Source organism: Aethalodelphis obliquidens, unplaced genomic scaffold, assembly GCF_003676395.1.
Source record: "Aethalodelphis obliquidens isolate GAN/ISIS:26980383/991018 unplaced genomic scaffold, ASM367639v1 scaffold129, whole genome shotgun sequence".
Taxonomy (NCBI): domain Eukaryota; kingdom Metazoa; phylum Chordata; class Mammalia; order Artiodactyla; family Delphinidae; genus Aethalodelphis; species Aethalodelphis obliquidens.
Genome location: NW_020838073.1, coordinates 105,497 through 126,608, shown reverse-complemented (window position 1 = coordinate 126,608; position 21,112 = coordinate 105,497). Strand labels below are relative to the sequence as shown.

The window sequence follows — 21,112 nt, the reverse complement described above, 5'->3', positions numbered from 1 at the left end:
CTGATGGGGTCGAGAGGAGGCCCTCGTTCAAGGCAGGACAACCTGCTGGGTAAGTTAACAAGGTCTCTGAGTAGAGGGGTTTTTCCTTCCTCTACATGAAAGGAGAGCAAGGACCTTGGGTTCTGGGATGTGGCCTTCACCTGGGCCAGAGGACAGCTAAGAGGCTCTTGGTCTCCAAAGTCCAGGCCAGAGGCTGAGCCTGTCACACGGCCACTGCCCAAGGCCTCGAGTTCACTGAGGCCCTAAGTCAGACTTAAGACACAATCTCTTGATGAGATTATACCAGTGCTTGCATTTGTTAAAAGTTCTCATTTGTCACCTGTGAATATATGTTTTTGAATTTTATCTTATTTTATTTTTTTATACAGCAGGTTCTTATTAGTTATCTGTTCACCTGTGAATATTCTTAAAGGACCACAATTTTTGTGACCCTGTTTTGGCATATCTTTTAAAAATTTTTCTAATTTAACTATAGTTGATTTACAATACTGTGTTAGTTTCAAGTGTCAAATTCAAGCTTCAGATTCTTTTCCATTATAGATCATTACAAGATAATGAAAATAGTTCCCTATGCTATACAGTAAAAGCCTGTTATTTATCTATTTTATATACAGTAGTGTGTATCTGTTAATCCCAAACTCCTAATTTATCTCCTCCCCCATCCCCTTTCCCCTCTGGTAACCATAAGCTTATTTTCTTTGTCTATGAGTCTGTTTTTGTTTTGTAAATAAGTTGATTTGTATTTTTTTTTTAGATTCCACATATAAGTGATATAATATCTGTCTTTCTCTGCCTTACTTCACTTAGTATGATAATCTCTAGGTCCATCCGTGTTGCTGCAAACCTAAATGTCCATCAACAGATGAATGGATAAAGAAGATGTGGTACACACATATAATGGAATATTACTCAGCTATAAAAAAGAAGGAAATATCGTCGTTTGCAGCAACATGGCATATCTCTTTATTTTTTTAATTTTATTTTTAAAGTTACTTTTTTTTTTAAATTTATTTCTGGCTGTGTTGGGTCTTCGCTGCTGTGCGCAGGCTTTCTCTAGTTGCGGTGAGCGGGGGCTACTCTTTGTTGTCGTGCACGGGCTTCTCATTGCAGTGGCTTCTCTTGTTGCAGAGCACGGGCTCTAGGCATGTGGGCTTCATAGTTGCAACATGCAGGCTCAATAGTTGTGGCTTGCGGGCTCTAGAGCACAGGCTCAGTAGTTGTGCTGCACGGGCTTCGTTGCTCCGCGGCATGTGGGATCTTCCCGGACCAGGGCCTGAACCCGTGTCCCCTGAATTGGCAGGCAGATTCTTAACCACTGTGCCACCGGGGAAGTCTGGCATATCTCTTTAATATGTGAGAAGCCTGAAAATAAAAGTTGCCCAGGCCTCTCTTGACCTCCAGGGGTTCTGCATGGGGGAATCTTGGTGAGGTGTGGGCTCCTGGATCTCCTACCCAGGAGAATGGTCCTTCCAGGAGACACTGGTATGCTGGAGCCCAGGATGCCTGGAACCTAGGGCTCTTCCCGTCTCAGAGCTCAGGATGTCTCAGTACCCAAACTACATTCCCTATCTATCTTTTTTTTTTTACACTTTGTCAGCAGGTCAGTTTGATTTCTTTTTAAAAAGTAATATGCTTTCAGGGCTAAAATGGCATTCCTGCCTTTTCATTTATAACTAAAACTGGGGGTGAAATAATCATCATTGAAAGGGGAAAAAAAGCCTTGGGAAGATCAAGTGTTTAGAAAGTGTATGTTAAATTAATATTGAAAGTTTATTTGAAAACGTGAGCAACCCAGGATTGCCCTTGAGGCGAGACAAGATAAACTCACCTAAAACCCTATTCTGTCCCGCAATTCTGGGGTCAATAGATGTCCTTACTTCCCCCCGCAAGCTCTCTGCGCCCCTGGGAGCTGAACTTCTCCTGGCCCCATGGGTCCTCATGACCTTGACACTCCCTCCCCTGACCCCCCCCGGGCCCCAACTGACAGCCCCCGCTTCAGTGTTTCAGAACGGGCCCCCAGAACAGGCAAGCAAGCATGGGACCACCAACCAGGCAGTCCCGGGTTGAACAGCTTTTACTCAAGGGTCACAGGGCTCTCCCAAGGGCTGCTCAGAGCTCCCGCCCCTCCGTCCCCACTCTGCTCCTTCCTTCCAGCCCCTCCACCGGGCAGAGCGTCGGGCCTAACCTTCAACCCCGGGCACTAATCATAGTATTTTCCAAACACAGCTCAGCCTCCAAGTCGGGGTCCTTCGACCCCTCCCTTCAGGGACACAGCTTCTCAGAGGTTAATACCCAACGCCAGGGATCTGGGGGCAAAGTGCAAGCAGCTCTATAAGTTCTTTAAAGGGTTTTGAGACAGGCTGGGACCTGGGACCTGGGACCCTTTGCTGCAGTGCTGGCACGGGGACAGACGTCTCCTGGAGCAACAGATACAAAGAAACTATAAGGGACTAAAAATAACTGCGTGCATGTGTAGCTGGGGCAAATTGTGGACAAGATACAAAAAGACCAAAGAAAAACAAAAAACAAACAAACAAAAAAACCCAACTGCCACTTCTGAGGAGCCAGGAGCAAAAGCAGGGCCCTGCGTAGGATGCCTGCACACAGCCCACCAAGGGGGTGGGCAGAGCACCTAGGCCACCCCTCAGGCCCGACCCCTGGACCTGCCCCCAGCCTCACCCCATATAAGGAACCAGCCCGCACCGCCTCGAGGAGCCAGAAAGGGAACAGGGAACCGGCTACCTGTTCTCGCTCCCCCCTGCTACAGCAAGGGCCCCAGTAAAGCCTTGCCTGAATGTCTCCTCTGGCCCCCTATTAATTTCTACTGATTACGGAGTCCAAGAACCCTGGTCAGTAACAGTTTTACCTTAAAATGCAGGTTGGTAATGGATTTTACTCTAAAATTTTGCTCTATACTGCATTTCTCCGAAATGGGAGAGTAAAATTGATGCTCCAGAAGGATGCAGCATGTTTTTTTACACTGTAGCTTCAAGTCCCCACCCTCGCACACTGACTAGAAGCCACTGGGATTCGTGGCTCCAGTTTGAGAAGCAAGATCCTGGGGCAGGGCTGTCTCTGAATGCTGCAACAGGGACCTGAAAACTAATACAATTATTGCAGAAAGCCTGAAGGGAATGCTGCTCTGCATGAGATAAGGCTGTAGCGGCTGACAACTTTGTTTGGGGCTGGCCACAGTAACACTGGTTGCCTCATGGGAAAACTGATTACTTATTTCCTTAATAAATATAGTTTCCCAGACAACGTCTTTCCGCAGAGGGAAAGGGATTTTAAGAGGTCTTGGTTTTGAGAAAAGTGGGAACCATTATTTCAACTTTTAAATCGAAAGATTGATTTTGATATGAATCCAAGTAAAAGGCTTTAAAGCCTTTAACCAGATCTGGATCAATCTCAAATGTTAATGAACAATTTATTGTCCTTTTAAATACACATTCAATCATTCCATTCTTGGGTAATTTACACCATTTCCTGTAACAAAACCAAGATAAAGGCAGAGTTGGATTTCCCCCCCTTGTTTGGCAAGAGTCTCAAGGTAATTCCCTTAGGTTTCTGCTTAAGTTTGCTGATAGAAACAGGAGGCTGGCTCTCCCAGAACGTTATTAAGATGAAATAATTTTGTACTTGTATCCATTTCTGCTTGTTTCTATGTCTGATAGAAGCAGTGTGATTATTTAGATGCTAGCCTGTATTTACTTGGAATTCACGAGTCTCTACCAAGTCACTCTCTTCCAATAAAGTGAGGTCAATATCTTGACAAGTGTTTATTGAGTGCCTTGTGTGTGTTAGGCATTGTGTTGTACAAAAGACAGAGACGGCCTCTGTTCTTCAGCAGAATGAAGCTTTTACCTCCCTCCAAAAAGCCTACGATCTAGGTAAAGCAGACCTCACACTGGTCTCCAAATATGCCACATGCTTTCCCTCCGAGCCTCTCTCCTCGTCTCCCTCTATGCCCTGGGTGTCAGCTCCCCACCTCTCACTTTGCTCTTAGGCTATCCCAAATGGCTTCTCCACCACAAGCCTTTGGTGCAATGTGACCAGTAAGCTCATGAAAAGATGCTCAACATCATTCGTGATTAAGGAAATGCAAATAGAACAACAGTAAGTTGAATGGTGAACTCAAAAAGATACAGCCACACCCTAATAACTGGAACTTGTGAATGTGACCTTATTTGGGAAAAGACTGATTGCAGATGCTATTAAGTTAAGGACCTTGAGATGAGATCATCCTGGATTACCCGGATGGGCCCTAAGTCCAACGACAAGTATCCTTTTAGAGACAGAAGAGAAGACAAAAGGGAGTGGGAGGAGAAGCCATGTGAAGATGGAGGCCAAGGTTTAGGGTCATGAAGCCTCAAAACAAAGAACACCTAGAGCCACCACAACCTGGAAGAGGCAAGGAAAGATTCCTCCCAAGAGCCCGTGGAAGGAGCGAGGCCCGGCTGACAGCCTGACTTCGGACTCTGGTCTCCAGAATAAGTTTCTAGTTTTCTAAGCCCCTAAATTTGTGGTAATTTGTGATGGCAGCCACAGAAAACTAGCATACCATACAACCCAATTCCACTTCTTAATATATATCCGAGAGAATTAAAAATATATCCACACAAAAACATGGACACGAATGTCCACGATGACATTATTCCTAGCAGCCCCAAAGACAAAATCCAAACGTCCGTCAACCGATGAAATGTGAACAGTGTGAAGGTTCCTTAAAAAACTAAAAATAGAGCTACCATATCATCTAGCAACCCCACTCCTGGGCATATAACCAGAGAAAGCCATAACTTGAAAAGATACATGCACTCCAATGTTCATAGCAACACTGTTTACAACAGCCAAGACGTGGAAGCAACCTAAATGTCCATTGACAGAGGAATGGATAAAGAAGATGTGGTACATATATACAATGGAATACCACTCAGCCATAAAAAGGAATGAAATAACGCCATTTGCAGCAACATGGATGGACCTAGAGATTCTCATACTAAGTGAAGTCAGTCAGAAAAAGAAAGAGAAATATCATATGATATCACTTATATGTGGAATCTAAAATTTGATACAAATGAACTTATTTACAAAACAGAAATATACACACAGACATAGAAAACAAACTTATGACTCCCAAAGAGGAAAGGTGGGGGAGGGATAAATTAGGAGTTTGGGATTAAAAGATACACACCACTATATATAAAATAGATAACCAACGAGGACCTACTGTATAGCACAGGGAACTGTACTCAATATCTTGCAATAACCTTTAGTGGAAGAGGATGTACAATAAGAATATATATAGCTACATAGATATGTATAATTGAATCACTTTACTGTGCATCTGAAACTAACACAGCATTGTAAATCAAGTATATTTCAATAAAAAATTTTTTAAACAAAACAAAATGTAATAAAGCCATACAACAGAATATTAGTTGGCCATAAAAAGGAATGAAGTACTGATTCATGCTACAAATTGAATGAGCCTGGAAAACATGCTGAATGAAAGAAGCCAGTCGCAAAAGACCACATGTTGTGTGATTCCACTTATGTGAAACGTCCAGAATAGGCAAATCTATACCAACAGAAGGCGGATCAGTGGCTGCCCAGGTTGGGGGTGGGTGGGTAAAGGAATGAGGAGAGTGAGGCGGGTGGGAACGGGTAGTGAATTGTTCACTCATTGCAAACAATGAGTAATTATGAACAATAATTATTTTAGATTTACCCTACCATCATCTAGATAGCAAACCTAATAACCAGGAAAAGCAAGTTCCAAAATGAATGATTAACTTTGGTCTTTGATGCTGTGTCCTAAGGAATGTGTCCTGATAGATTGAGGGGTAAAGTTCCCAATTGCGGTTTTAAATCCTGACCCTTTTCCTAGGAGGAAGCACTGGGCATCTAACAGGCTCCTCTCCCGATCCCTTCTCTCTCCACCCTCTTGGATATGTAAGGACTCGCAGACGCTGCATTCTCTGTCGGCAGGGGTCTGCCCCATAGAACCTGGCCTCACTTCCTGACAGCTTTACCATTTGTCAGTTTCCTCCAGCGATTTTCCTCACTCTGAGGATGAGTCTAACACCATAGTTGGAATTCTGGCTCTAAATGATCCACTTTAAGACACGGTTTCGGCGGGAGGGATAAATGAGGACTCTGGGATCGACATATACACACTATATATATAAAATAATCAACAAGGACCTACTGTACAGCACAGGGAACTCTACTCAATACTCTGTAATGACCTATATGGGAATAGAATCTAAAAAAGAGTGGATACACGTACGTGTATAACTGAATCACTTCACTGTACGCCTGAAATGAATACATTGTAAATCAACTATACTCCAATATAAAATAAAAATTAAATTAAAAAAATTTTAGAAAAGACGCTATGTGAAAACAAAAATAAATAAATAAGTGAAAGACATGGCTGATAAGAACGCACTGCGCGTAAACGCAGAGACGCCTGCGCTGGGAGGGGACGCCATCCACAAAGCCGGAGCCGCAGGGCCCACATGAGAGGGCCCACGCCTATCGGCCCCACTCCAGCACATGCCCGCAGCCCAGTCTAGCCCAGCTCCACGGCCGGCTGCCGTAGTTCTGACGTCCTGCTCAGTGTGACTTTGGAGGGTCACAGCGGGGTCTCTGAGGCGTTACAGCTGCTTTAATGCTCAGGCCCCCTTTTCGTGGCGGATTAGGAGTGCTGTAGCCACCGCGGGCCCTCCCCAGTCTGGACATCCGGGTCAAGGACGGGGAGCCAGAAAGGCCCGGACTCATGTGGCTCTGCGGTGGACTGCTGTCCCCACAGCTTCAGCCACTCCTCGGTGCGTCCTTTCACCTGTCCCTTCCCGAGCCCTTTCAGCGGAGCTGCTGCCCCAGGTCAGGCCAGAGTGTCTCTGGCCACAGTGACTGATTTAGGCCTGGGCATCTGACCTGAGCAGGCAAAACGGAAGCTTTGCTGGGCCCTTCTAAGAAAGGGCCACCCCTTCCCTGGTGGTAGAGGCGTGGAGCGCAACTGCACCTGAGGGGCTTCCCTGGGGGCGCAGCGGTTAAGAACCCGCCTGCCGATGCAGGGGACACGGGTTCGAACCCTGGATCGGGAAGATCCCACGTGCCATGGAACAGCTAAGCCTGTGCGCCACAACTACTGAGCCTGTGCGCCTAGAGCCCGTGCTCCACAACAAGAGAAGCCACCACGATGAGAAGCCTGCACGCCGCAACAGAGCAGCCCCTGCTCGCCGCAACTAGAGAAAGCCTGTACGCAGCAAGAGACCCAACACAGCCAAAAAATAAATAAATAAAATAAATCTAAAAAAAAAAAGTTCACTGGTTGGGAGGCAGGCAGCCTAAGAGTCACTCTGTCTCTGTCCCTGTGTTCTTGAGGCAAGTACTGTATTTAACATTCTGGAATCACGGTTTCCTCATCTCTACAAAGAGAGCCACAATACAACCTCCACAAAGCTAGTCTAAAGACTAAACTGGACCACGTGAGATGCAAAGCACAGTTCCTGGCCCCTGCGGTCACTTAGCAACGGCACCAGTTTGGAGAGAGTGCTGGGAGGAGCCTTTGGCAGGGGGAGGAAAGCTGTCCAAGGACACTGATGCAACTTTAAAATTTCTCATCCTAGAACTACCTTTCTGGTCCAATTTACATCTGCACTTCTGCTGATTATGCTTCTCTTTAGATGAGTGAGTAATATAAATGTAGAACATTCATGGCATTTCATTATTATGATTAATTATCCCACTTAGAAAGTACCTACCCAGGGGTGGGGGAGGGATGGATCGGGAGTTTGGGGTCAGCAGATGCAAACTATTATAGAGAGAAACAGCAAGGTCCTCCTGTAGAGCACAGGGAACTATATTCAATATCCTGGGATAAACCATAATGGAAAAGAATATGAAAAAGAATGTATATATATATATGTATAACTGAATCACTTCGTTGTACAGCAGAAACTATCACAACATTGTAAATCAACTATATTTCAACGAAATTTTAAAAAAAAATTTTTTTTAAGTACCTACCAGTATCTGCTGGTGTTGTTTTTCTACTTGATAGCCTCCAAAATGCAATATGCCAGGTTTTGCCTGTATGACCTTATTATTCAGAAGATTTGCATAAACCTCTATAAAAACAATGCAGATTAAGTATATCATGAGTTTAGACATAAAAACGTATATTAAATGAAAGAAGATCCTATCAACATGAGCTCCCTTTAATCTAGGGTATTTTAAGCATACGAAGGTTTCAGACAGAGGATACAGCTGTCAACAAGATTAATGATTGTTCCACAAGAACTGGACTGCTTCTCCCTCTATTTTTACACATCACTTGGGAGATATTATCATCACAATACAAATTCACATTTATTATTATCTATTAAAATAACTTGCTCTGTACACATTTTATACAAGTCTTCATAATAAAACAAGGTTGTGAAGAGCACACACCCCGTGTTTTCTCTGTATAACGCTGCAATTGCTTATTATGTAATGAATATCCACTTCAAAGAATCCAAACAGCAAGGGTTTAATTTTATTACTGCGTATTTAACTGCTATTATTTGATTTCCTCTGAACTGAATTACAGTGCCATACAGAGTAATCCTAAGGCTCTGAAAAATTATGCCTCTGGACGGTAAAGTCTCGAACTGCTCTTGTCACGTGAGTGTCTTTTTTTGCTCCCAGTTTTGAGAACAAGGTTAGGACAGCTGAGCTCACAGAAGAGTCCAGGTCTACAGAACTTGTCCCGGCTCTTCACGCAGCAGGAACTGAGATGTGTGGAGAACACGCTGGGTCACAAGCCTTTCCGTGCCTTCCGTGCTTCATGCCAGGCATCTGTTTATAACCCCCCGTTCTTTCCATTTTGTAAAAATCAAACCCAGGCCTGGTTCCGACCAGTAAACTGCCTCCTGCGGTATGAATGCCCTGTCCAGTTTCCTACAAATGACGACCTTTCCCCTTTGGCTATAGCTGAATCTTGTGAGTCACTGACACTCTGACCCCACCCTTCGCCCGCCATGTTTCGTACCCACCTACAGTGGGTGTGAAACATTTGGTGTTTTTCTCCTCTGCGGGCGAACGGTCACTGTCATCAACTGTGGGCCAAACTGAAGGGCTGGACTGGGGTAAGGGTGGGGTCTCAGGGGGATTATGATCTCCGTAGTTTATTTGGTAAATTTGTAAGTATTGGTAATTACTTTTAAGTATTGAACGTGACTTGGTAATTAAAAAAAAATTTATTTATTTATAGTTATTTTGGCTGCACCAGGTCTTACTTGTGGCATGTGGGCTTCTTAGTTGCGGCATGCACGCGGGATCTAGATCCCCGACCAGGGATCAAACCCGGGCCCCCTACATTGGGAGCGTGGACCACCGGGGAAGTCCCTTGGTAATTTTTTTTAATGCTGAAGATTTTGTTTGTAGGGCCACAAAACAGATGTAAAATGGGCATTTTTCTGTTAATGCCCAGAAATAGTCAAGTATACTAACTCGCACTCGGTGTGTTCTTCAGTGACAACAGAGCCACAGCAAATGCTGCATTTCCAGCATTTGTGATGGGCCTTGAATGGCAAGTGGGAAGCAAGCTAGTGGGACGTAGGGAGCGGGACACTGGGCTGCAACAGCTGAACACCACCTCTCCGCTTAGCTGGGCCACCCCAGCTTCCCCAACAGTAAAATGGACATAGACGGTATCATGATGATGTGATGGATTCAGTGAGAAGACCGCAGGCAAAATGATTAGCCTTCTGCACAACAGCCATAGGATTTAACAGGCTTTCCAGGCTCAGGGATGCGCATGGGAAAAGGCACGTACCCTTGAAGAAGCAGGAGTAACAGGCATGGCCGGAGCTGGGGGACTGGAGGGGCCCTGGGTGGGCAGGCTTAGACCGACGGCAAAGAGGGCCAAGTGCCAAGCAAAGGAACTGCACACGGGGGATCCCCTGAGAGCATCCAAACAGGATGGGGGCAGGAGCCAGCATGAATTCTAGGAAGGACAATGTCAGGGCTGTGAAGAGTGTGGCCAGGGAGGAGGGCCCTGCAGTAGTCCTGGTGACCTGCTGAGGATGCAATGGGGACAGAGAGGAAAGATATTGGAGGAAGTGGAGGTGGCAGAACTTGGCGACCAATTTCCACCACAAAAGTCTACCAGTTACAGAACTTCCCTGCTGTCCAGTGGATAAGACTCCACGCTCCTCCCATGCAGGGGAAGCGGGTTTGATCTCTGGTCAAGGGAACCAAGATCCCACATGTGGCCAGGCAACTAAGCCCACGCACCACAACTACCGAGCTCACGCATCTCAAAGAGAGAGCCCGCGTGTCGCAAACTACAGACCTCACGCGCTCTGGAGCCCAAGCGCCACAACTAGAGAGAAAACCCTCCACCACAACTGGAGAGAAGCCCGAGCACCACAACGAAGAGCCCACACCGCAACGGAAAATCCCATGTGCTGCAACTAAGACCTGATGCAGCCAAAAATAAATAAATAAATATTAAAAAAAAAAAAGTCTACCAGTGAAGTGGATGGATCTAAATGGAACCATTGTTCTTAATGATGAACACTATCACCAGCCTGTAAAACAATACAGATAAATCACCCAACATTCCTTTATGCTTTCTGGACTTTGGATCCTCTGGGAAGATGTGAGTTGTAAAACAAATCTGTTTCCTGACCACCTACTTGATTCCAGGAGGTGATTAGGTACTTCTTTTGGTTTCTTGGGTTCCTCCACTAGGCTCCTTAAAAGGAGGGGCGATACATCATGAAATGGTTCTTCAGCATTCTTTACTTCTCTGCTGGGGGTTTTCACCGCTGCCATTTTATGAAAAATGGAGCCTTCTTTTTAGAGCCAAAGGTCATTTCCTGGGAAGAAAACAGTAGTCGTATAATCATCCACAGGAAACCACACACTGTTTTTTCTCAACCCTTGACAAATGTACTTCTTGTCACTGTGTGGTTTACTGTGGCTCAGGGCTCCCCCCCCCACCCCCCCGCGCCGCCTCTCCTCTCTCGCCGCTCCGTTCCCACACAGGTGGTCCCATTCATCTTGTGTCACACATGGAACCCAGTGCCGTGCCGTTGCTCAAAACCCTTCCGTGGTCCTTCATTCTGTTCAAGAGCTTTTCCCAAAATGTAGCCCTGATGCTTCCTGAGGCTCTCACAGTTGATGAAGTTTGGAAAATATTGAAGTCAGCAGTTAAACGGGGCTTTTCTTTCTGAGATTTCTCCTTATCAGTTTCTTGGATGGACGTGACCATGAAACCCTTCAACACTGGGAGACACTGGCATATTTTTTTTTTTTTTTTTTTTTTTTTTTTGCGGTACGCGGGCCTCTCACTGCTGTGGCCTCTCCCGTTGCGGAGCACAGGCTCTGGACGCGCAGGCTCAGCGGCCATGGCTCACGGGCCCAGCCGCTCCACAGCATGTGGGATCTTCCCGGACTGGGGCACGGACCCGCGTCCCCTGCATCGGCAGGCGGACTCTCAACCACTGCGCCACCAGGGAAGCCCAGACACTGGCATTTTTGAGCCACCTTCCTGGGCCCCTCTCTGGGGAGAGGAGGTGGAGAGCCATAGACCTCCTCCCCCGCCACTGGGTGCTTTCCTAGGAGCTCTGTCCTAGGACCGAGGGTCCCGGTTCCGTCACACCCTTTGCCAGGCTTGCCTTCATAAAGTTCACACTGATCCCAATGCCCCTTAACGTTCTTTAGCAATTGCTGCCTCCACTACTTCTGGCATTAATAATGTATTGCCTTGTGATGGCATTTTACAAATCCCACACATCTTTATATCTCCCACAGCTGCGTCTCTAAGCTCGGGGGCTGCTCTGTGAAGCCCCTGAGACTGACGTAAAATCACGTGTGGATCTTTACGTGTGTTCTGTCGTTTTTTGTTTTGAGAAGGCTCATAGCTTTAGATTCCCCAAAGAGTACAGCATCAAGCAAAATACACTGACCACACTGAAGAGGTGCTTAACAATCACTTTCTGAAGGAAGGTTCTCCTTTCTACTCTCGGCCCATCCCCTCTCGCCAGCATGGCTGAAGATTCACCTCGCCCAGCTCCTTCCCCTCGACCCCTTCAACACCCGCCCCGGTTCACTCTCCAGCCCCTCCCCTCACTTTCCCTGCCTGTACTTCAGGGAGACACAATAGCTAAACCGTTGTCATCCAAGCTCCCATCCCAGGTCACTCACCCCCAAGGTGAACTGTCCCCCTTCCCCCCACCTCCCCACCCCCGCCGCCAGGCATCCTCGGTTTCGCGGCCCCATGCTTTACGGGGCAGGCCCTCTCACCCTTGGCAAACGCCTGCTCCCCTCAGCACCCCTTTACCCCAGAGCAGGGTCGAACCCAGACCCACGTGCCACCCGCATCCTCATTTAACCCTTTGGGCCCGAGCTCTCCTCCGCCCCCCACCCAGGCTGACTTGCGGCTGGACACCCGTCCGGGGTTCAGGCTGCCTTCACGACCCCAGGTCCCAGGCCGCTCACCCCGGAGCGGGTTCCCGGGTGGGATTCCGCGGGCGCCGCCACCTTCCCCGAGCGTCGCCATGACGACGCGGACGCGCTCCCTGGGTCACGACCGGACGCGACCAAACTCCCCTGGGACGTGGGGGGGACCCGGGCGGCCGCTGCTGGAGGTCTGGAGGCCATGAGTCAGTTCTGGGGACTCGGAGAAGTCTCTGCGGCCTGGGAAAGAACAAAGAGAGCGACTTATAGGGTGTGAAGACAACGAATTCCCGAGCGGACATGAGGAAGTCGGAACACACCATAAACTGCATACCCTGAGAGCAGACGGCGGGAGAGCTTGGCTGAAACGGGCGGGGCTTAAGGGGGTGGTGCTGAAGCTGACGGGGCGGAGCTGAAGCTGAAGGGGTGGGGCGGTGCCGAAGGGGGCGGGGCCTACCAAGCTCAGCGGGTGGAGCTTCCCCGAGGGACATTCAGTCCTAGACATCCTACTGTAATATAGTTCATTTTACACTTTCTATTATGACAAATTCCAAACATATACAAGTTTCAAACATATACACTTTCTATTATGACAAATTTCAAACATATGCAGGCAGAATAGTATGATTAACCTTCAACACCAACCTGCAACAATTATCAAATCATGGCCAATCTTGTTTCATCTATACCTTTCCTCTACTCCCTGTATTTTTTTCATGTCTGAAATCCCAGACATCGTATCAACAATAAATATTTCAGAATATACCTCCAAAAGAAAAGGCCTCGTTTTAAAAATATAACCACAATCAGTACCTAAAACATTACAATAATTTCTTAACATCTTCAAATACTGAGTGCTCAATTGTCTCATAAACGTCATAAAATATTTTTTTAGTTTGACACTTTGAATCACAATTCAAATAGAATCCACACATTACAATAGATTGATATGTCCTTTAGGTCTCTTCAACAATAGATTCTCTCTCCATGTCTTTTTGTTGTTGTTGCAATTTATTCATTGAAGAAACTGTTTCTGTTTAATAATGGTATTTAGGGATTGTAAACCATGAAACTGGGCCAGCTCCCCAGACCCCTTGCCCTGTTTGCTCCACCCTGCTCATGCATGGACGTTTTTCCTTACACAGACAGCTCAGGTCTCTCTTCCTGGGAGCTGCCCTTGTCCTGCTCCCTCCTTGTATGACTTGGCACTTGCTTGATGTTATTTATGGCTTCATGTTGATAAGAGATTATCGTAGGAATCCAATAAGGAAACCTGCCTTTCCCAAACCCACATCACTTGTGTTGCATGCGCTTTTGTGCCCCTCCCCCTCCCCCACCCTGGAATGCTCATTTTTCCCATCTTCCCATTTTCCAGCACCTCCCTTCTCCCTACCATCATCCCTGATTAAGAATCTCCCTATCTTTCAAGGGTATCAGTAGAGATGGTGTAACCTCTACCTGCTCCTTAAGCATCCAGACCACAAGGACTGTTTCCTTCCTCTGGGCTCCTATTCACTTTGTTTTGTCATCTTTGGGGGCACTTTCTATATGCCAAACACATCATTATGTGTGTGTTTGAAGCTGCAGGATTCTTAGGAGGAGGAGACCACGCCTTATCCTTGCATCTCCCACAGCCATTGGCACAGTTCTTTGTTCAGAGTGAGTACCCAGTAACTGTTGGTCAAGTGGGCAAAAAAATTAATTCACTTGCTTATACAGTAGATTGCTTTTTACTTTTCTGTTTTGTTGCCCCAACAAGGATGTAGATTTCAGAACAAGTATTATGTTTCCCATATTCCCGGACCTTTCCACCTGAGATCAAACCATCAACTGCTTATCTCCGTACACTTTTTAAGGGGTATTGGGTAACATTTTAAAATTTTCCTTTAAGTTTTTTGGTTTGTTTTGTTTTTCTGGCCACACCTCGCAGCTTGCAAGATCTTAGTTTCTGGACCAGGGATCGAACCTGGGCCCTCAGCAGTGGTAATGCAGAGTCCTAACCACTGGACCACCAGGGAATTCCCTGATTTTCCCTTAAGTTTTTAAATAAATTTGCCAAATTCCCTATTTTATATGTAAAGATAGATAGATAGGGATATACATATAACATGTAGGTCTCTGTACAATCAATTAAGCAAATTGCATATTATTGTGTAGTGTTCACTGTTGGTCACCTGCTTCCACTTTCTTACAAACAGAACCGCAGCTTTGCTAAGATTTCTCCCTAATCCCCAGTTCCGTAGACCCCGCTTAGATTCTGATTAGTCTATACCAATCATCGAATTCCCAATCTTCTTGCCCACGATTGATTTATGGTTGAGTATGTAACTCAATTCTAGCCACAGAGACATTAGAGTAAGGCTTCCAGGGGACCCTGGAAAAAGGCTTCCTTTCTCCTAAGAAGGAGATATACAGTATCTTTCTCTTTCTGGACAGTGTAGTATCCAGAAGTGATTCCTTGGAAGTGCAGCAGCCCCCAGAGGCATCGAGGGGTCCTAGTGTTATGGTGAAGGTGGCGGTGGTGAGGATAGCAGAGCAGGAATGAGACTCCACCTGGATGACATCATCTCAACTCTGATTGTTTGGTACCCAAATCCCATGACCTCTTTCTTTCAGCTGAAAACATTCTGACATACAATGATTTCTAAACGCTCACTAATCAAAAGTGGTAGCACAGAGGCTTGTTAGAAATGCAGAATTTCAGGTCACCTCGGAACGGCCGAATCACAATCTGCATTTTAATAAGAGCCCCTCCCCAGGAGATTCATGGACACATTAAAGTTTGGAAATGACTGAACTGATGCCGTACAGTTCCAGCTGTTCTAGATCATCAATTATTTAATCGATTCATTTACGTATTTCACATTTATTTCACTTAGTGTTTGCAGTGAGCAGAATACAAGGGTATCCCAGCCTCTGCCAAACTAATGCAATAAAATGGGTGTGACAAGAGGCATGGAAGCTGATGCACAGGGGAGCGGTGAATTTCCTTGCCTGAAACTCCTCGGTGGCTTCACACTGTGCAGAAAATAAAATTCAAAATCCTTAACACAACATTCAAGGCTCTGCAGGACCTGACTGCTGGCCCCTCTCTCCACCTTCTCCCTCACCCCTGGCTCCACTCTTCTCCCCCCACAGCCCTTTGCCTGGTGTGGTGAGTTAAAGGGGGCTGAAGGTTCTCTGACACTCCTCCCATGAGAAGTGGGGACCCTGTGCCCTCCCTTTGAATCTGGGTGGCTCTGGGACTACTTTAACGGCCCAGTCCAGTCCTGCCCGAATTTCTGACCCCAAAATTCATGCAATAGAATAAAATGGTTGTTGTTTCAAGCCTGCAAGCTCTGGGATACATCTAGCTGCAGCAACGAATAATGGGAAACTTGGCTAAGTCCTACTCAGCCTAAGGATCCCTTCCTTAGAGGGGCTTTTCCTGGCTTCCCTAGCTAAATCATGTCCTACCCCATCATCCTCTCTCCCAGCCCCAGGTTCTTTTCCTTCATTGCATTTTTCGCAGTGTGTGATTCTAGACCGATGGCTTTACCTCTTTGACCTCTGTCTTCCCAGACCATGAGCTCAGCGAAGTTTGACTTGCTCACCACCACATACTCATCACCTTGCACACTGCCTGGCACGTGGTGGGACCTCCAAAATATTCAGAGAGTTAAGTCATTAATGAATTATGCCAAGAGAGTCCTAAACTTTTATATACACACACACACACACACACACACACACACACATACACACACACACACATAGATACACACAGTATATACACACACACACATATATATACACATATACACACACACACACACACACATATATACACACAGTATATACACACACACACATATATATACACATATACACACATACACACACACACACACATACACACACACACACACATACACACACACACATATATACACACAACACACACATAGATACACACAGTATATACACACACACACATATATATACACATATACACACATATATACACACACACACACACATACACACACACACACACACAAAACACACATAGATACACACAGTATATACACACACACACATATATATACACATATACACACATATATATACACACACACACACACATATATATACACACAATATATATATGTATACACACAATATATATATTTAGAACACACACATATATATACGCACACACACATATATACGCACACACATACACACACACACACATATACACACACAAAACACACATATATACACACAGTATATATACACACACACATATATATACACATATATACACACACACACATATATACACACACAATATATATATGTATACACACACATATATATATTTAGAACACACACATATATATACGCACACACATATATATACGCACACACATATATACACACACACACACATATGTACACACACACACACATATATATACACACTATATATATACATACACACACATATACACACACATACACACACACACATATATTTAGAACACACACACATATGTGTTTGAAATATAGGCAATATATTCATATGGTTCAAAATTCAAAAAATAAAAAAATCTCCCCCCTACCCCTGTCCATAAGCCACCAGGTTCCCTTTCCTAGAGGTAACACATGTTGCCAGATTCTTATTATCTTTCCAGGCATATGCTATGCATACACAAGCAATTATATGTATGCTTCTACTTGTAAGCAGTTCTTCCCCTATTTAAAAGCCAAATTGCTCACTCCTCTGTCTCCTCTTTTTTCCACTTACAATAAATCTGAGTGATCATGAAACTGTGCCCCACGGGAGCTGCTAACTAATAGAAATGCTTGAACTTGTCTTCCAGAACAATAGCTAAGGGCACAGCTTGTGAAGCACTTTGCTTCTGTCCTCGTTGCCCACAGCCTTCACTGATGACGTTTGCTTTAGTTTCTTTCCTCCCTCCCTCCTCCCTCCCTTCCTCTCTCTCTCTCTCTTCAATTGCATGCCTTCCCAGCCTCACTCAGCCCACTTATTTTACAAGATCTTTCAGCTCCTGCCCTGTGTGAGCCAGCTGGGGCTGGTTGAGACCACAGGCCCTAAGACTGGGCCTGTGCAGATGCCCTATGAATGGCCTGTTGACCTCAGAGGACTGGAAAACCGCACCCCCCAATCATGGTCAGTGCCTCCAGTTTGAATATCCAGAAGCAGGTATCCGAGATGCACCTGCACAGAACAGCAATTATCTCACCTTTCCTCTACCTCCAATCCCCTTTCCTCACGCCTAAGACCACCCCGCTTATCCCATAAATATCCCAAGCCCCTTGCCTTTGGGGAGGTGGATCTGAGACTGGTTCTCCCATCTCTTCACTTGGCTCCTTGTGAATAAACTCTTTCTCTGCTGTAAACCTTGGCGTCTAGTGGTTGGCTTGCTGTGAGTCCGGCGAGTGGACCGTTCTGTAACAATCATTCCGTATCTGTACATAAGGTACCTCCTCATTCTTATTTTATGGCTGCGTATATTCAGTATTTTATGTAACCTGTCCCCTATTGTTGGATATGTGGTTGTTCCTGATCTTTCACCATTATAAACAATGTTGTAGGATTTCCCTGGTGGCACAGAGGTGAAGAACCCGCCTGCCAATGCAGGGGACATGGGTTTGAGTCCTGGTCCGGGAGGATCCCACATGCTGCGGAGCAACGAAGCCTGTGTGCCACAACTACTGAGCCTGCACTCTAGAGCCTGCAAGCCACAACTACTGAGCCCACGTGCCACGACTACTGAGCCTGCTCGCCTACAGCTTGTGCTCCACAACAAGAGAAGCCACCACAATGAGAAGCCCGCACACCGCAACGAAGAGTAGCCCCCGCTCGCCGCAACTAGAGAAAGCCTGTGTGCATCAACGAAGACCCAACGCAGCCAAAAAAAAAAAAAAAGTGTTGTAATGATTTATACGATGCATATATCATTTCTACAGACTTTTGCATATATACATTCACGTACATGTGAGTATATCTGTAGGAAACGTCCCTAAAGTAGAAGTGCTAGGCCGAAGGGTCTGTGCCTCTGTCCTATTGATAACTATTGTTGGGTCACCCATCATGGGCTTTGCATTAATTTTTGCTCCTACTTGCAAAGTGTGAGGTCATTTGTTTCCTTACAGCCTCACTAACAGAATATATTACAAAACATTTATACTTTTGCCAATCTGATAGGTGAAAAATGGTATTTCAGTTTGGTTTGATTTTATATCTCTCTAATGATCAGTGAAGGTGAGCATGTTTTCACATGTTTAGGAGGCATTTGTGTTTCCTTTTCTGTAATCCATGTCCCTTACTCATTTTTCCATTGGATTCTTGATCTTTTTCTTATTGACTTGTTGAAGCTCTTTATATATCAGGGAATTTGTCTTTCATTCCTTGATAAGTGTTGCCAAAATTTTTCCAACACTTGTTATTTGACTTTGCTGTTAATGGTTTTTGCCTTGCAGAATTTTAAAAAAATTTATGTTGTATTCATCATGTATTGCTCCATAACAAATTACCCCAAAACTTAGTGACTTAAAACAACTATGGGGAATTCCATCACGGTCTAGTGGTTAAGACTCTGCACTTCCACTGCAGGGGGCATGGGTTCGATCCCTGGTCCAGGAATTAAGATCCTACATGCCACGTGGTGCGGCCAATAAATAAGTAAATAGTAAAAAAAAAAAAAAAATTAAAAAAAAAAACTGCAAGCACTTACTATCTGTCGCGATTTCTGTGGGACAGGAGTTCAGACAGGGCACAGCAGAGATGGCTTGCTTCTGCTCCATAATGTCTGGGGCTTCAGTTGGAAGACCCGAAATTCGGGGAGGTGAAGTTGTCGGAAGGCAGTTGACGCTAAAGCTGCCAGCTGCAAGCGTAGATGAAGATCTTGCCCAAAATACCAACAAGTGGCCTGGACTTCTTCACAACATGGTTGCTGGGTTCACAGGGCAAGTATCCCAGGAGAGAGCCAGGTTTAAGCTGTATTTCCTTTTTAAAATTTTTTTAAATTGAAGTATAGTTAATTTGCAATGTGTTAGTTTCAAGTGTATAGCAAAGTAATTCGTATATATGTATATATCCTTTTTCAGATTCTTTTCCCTTATAGGTTATTTCAAGATATTGAGTAGAGTTCCCTGTGCTATACAGTAGGTCCTTGTTGGTTATCTATTTTATATAGAGTAGTGTGTATATGTTAATCCCAAACTCTTAATGTATCTCCCAACCCCCCACTAGCTCCTTTGGTAACCATAATTTTGTTTTCTATGTCTGTGGATCTACTTCTGTTTCTATTTCTATCATTTTTTTAGATTCCACATATAAGTGATATCATATGATATTTGTCTTTGTCTGACTTATGTCACTTAGTATGATCATACCTAGGTCCATCCGAGTTTCTGCAAATTGCATTATTTCATTCTTTTTTTATGGCTGAGTAGTATTCCATTGTGTGTGTGTGTGTGTGTGTGTGTGTGTGTGTATCACATCTTTTTATTTTATTTTATTTATTTATTTATTTATTTTTGGCTGTGTTGGGTCTTTGTTGCTGAGCACGGACAATCTCTAGTTGTGGTGAGTGGGGGCTACTCTTCATTGTGGTGTATGGGCTTCTCATTGCGGTGGCTTCTCTTGTTGCAGAGCACGGGCTCTAGGTGAGCAGGCTTCAGTAGTTATGGCTCATGGGCTTTAGAGCGCAGGCTCAGTAGTTGTGGCGCACGGGCTGAGTTGCTCCGCGGCATGTGGGATCTTCCCGGACCAGGGCTCGAACCCGTGTCACCTGCATTAGCAGGTGGATTCTTAACCACTGTGCCACCAGGGAAGTCCCGCCACATGCATCTTAATTAGTATCGCTAGATAATTTAATTGCACTGGATTATTTTCAACCTCATGCAATGCTGAAAGATTGGTATTATTTTCCCCACTTTACAGATGAGGAAATCAAGGCTTAAAGGGCTAAAGTAACTTGCCCAGGGTCACAGTAATTGATGGCTAAATTAGGAACAGAATCCAAGTTTGTCTGTTGCCAACCTTCTTTTCTGTGTGCCAAGTCAAACTGCCTTAGTAGGCAGAAAAGCAGGGAGCCTCTGGGAGGCCAGCGTGCACCTGACCTTTCTTCGCTCCGTCCAGTGAAGATAAGGCCTGGAGAGCAACGCTGTCTTTCAGATATGGTTTTATTTGCTCTCTTTTATCTGATCTCTTTTAATGATAATATTTCATACAAATGTTTAAACGGATGCTGACAAATGGAGGAGGAAAGTTAGAGAAGTAAAAACTGCTTTCCTGAAAAAGCCAGCCCCCATACCAAAGTAACCAGTGGGCCCGAGCCCTAAAACCTCATGCAAACGTCAGTGTACACCTTTGCACTTCAGCACTGAATAGGAAAGCATTCTGGCCCCATCATTTATGGCTTATCAATAATGCATTAGCTTGAGTCCCAGAGGAGCTCACACGCAAGGGAGAACAGACCTTTTTGTTTGGTTTATTGATTAGCTGAAGGGGCAGAGCAAGTTCAGTGAGGTTTCACTGGTGTAGTTCGTTCAGGGGGCTTAGACCTGGACCCCCAGGCCAGCTCCTCGCTCCCCCACCACACCCCTCCCCCAGCACTCTCTTCATCCCCCCGCCCCC

The 21,112-nt window shown here is 45.3% G+C and overlaps 1 protein-coding gene across 1 annotated transcript in view; it reads right to left on the bottom strand.

Annotated features, from left to right (window-relative positions):
* The window catches only part of CFAP221 (cilia and flagella associated protein 221), an 89,110-nt gene extending 76,448 nt beyond the window's left edge, over positions 1–12,662 (bottom strand). The window contains exons 1-3 of the mRNA XM_027099182.1: positions 12,502–12,662; positions 10,695–10,877; positions 8,038–8,138 (exon numbers count right to left, since the gene is read on the bottom strand). Of these exons, the coding sequence (XP_026954983.1) occupies positions 8,038–8,138; positions 10,695–10,833 (240 nt within the window). The 5' untranslated portion in view covers positions 10,834–10,877; positions 12,502–12,662. The remainder of the gene's footprint in view (positions 1–8,037; positions 8,139–10,694; positions 10,878–12,501) is intronic.
* Positions 12,663–21,112: the final 8,450 nt, after the last annotated feature.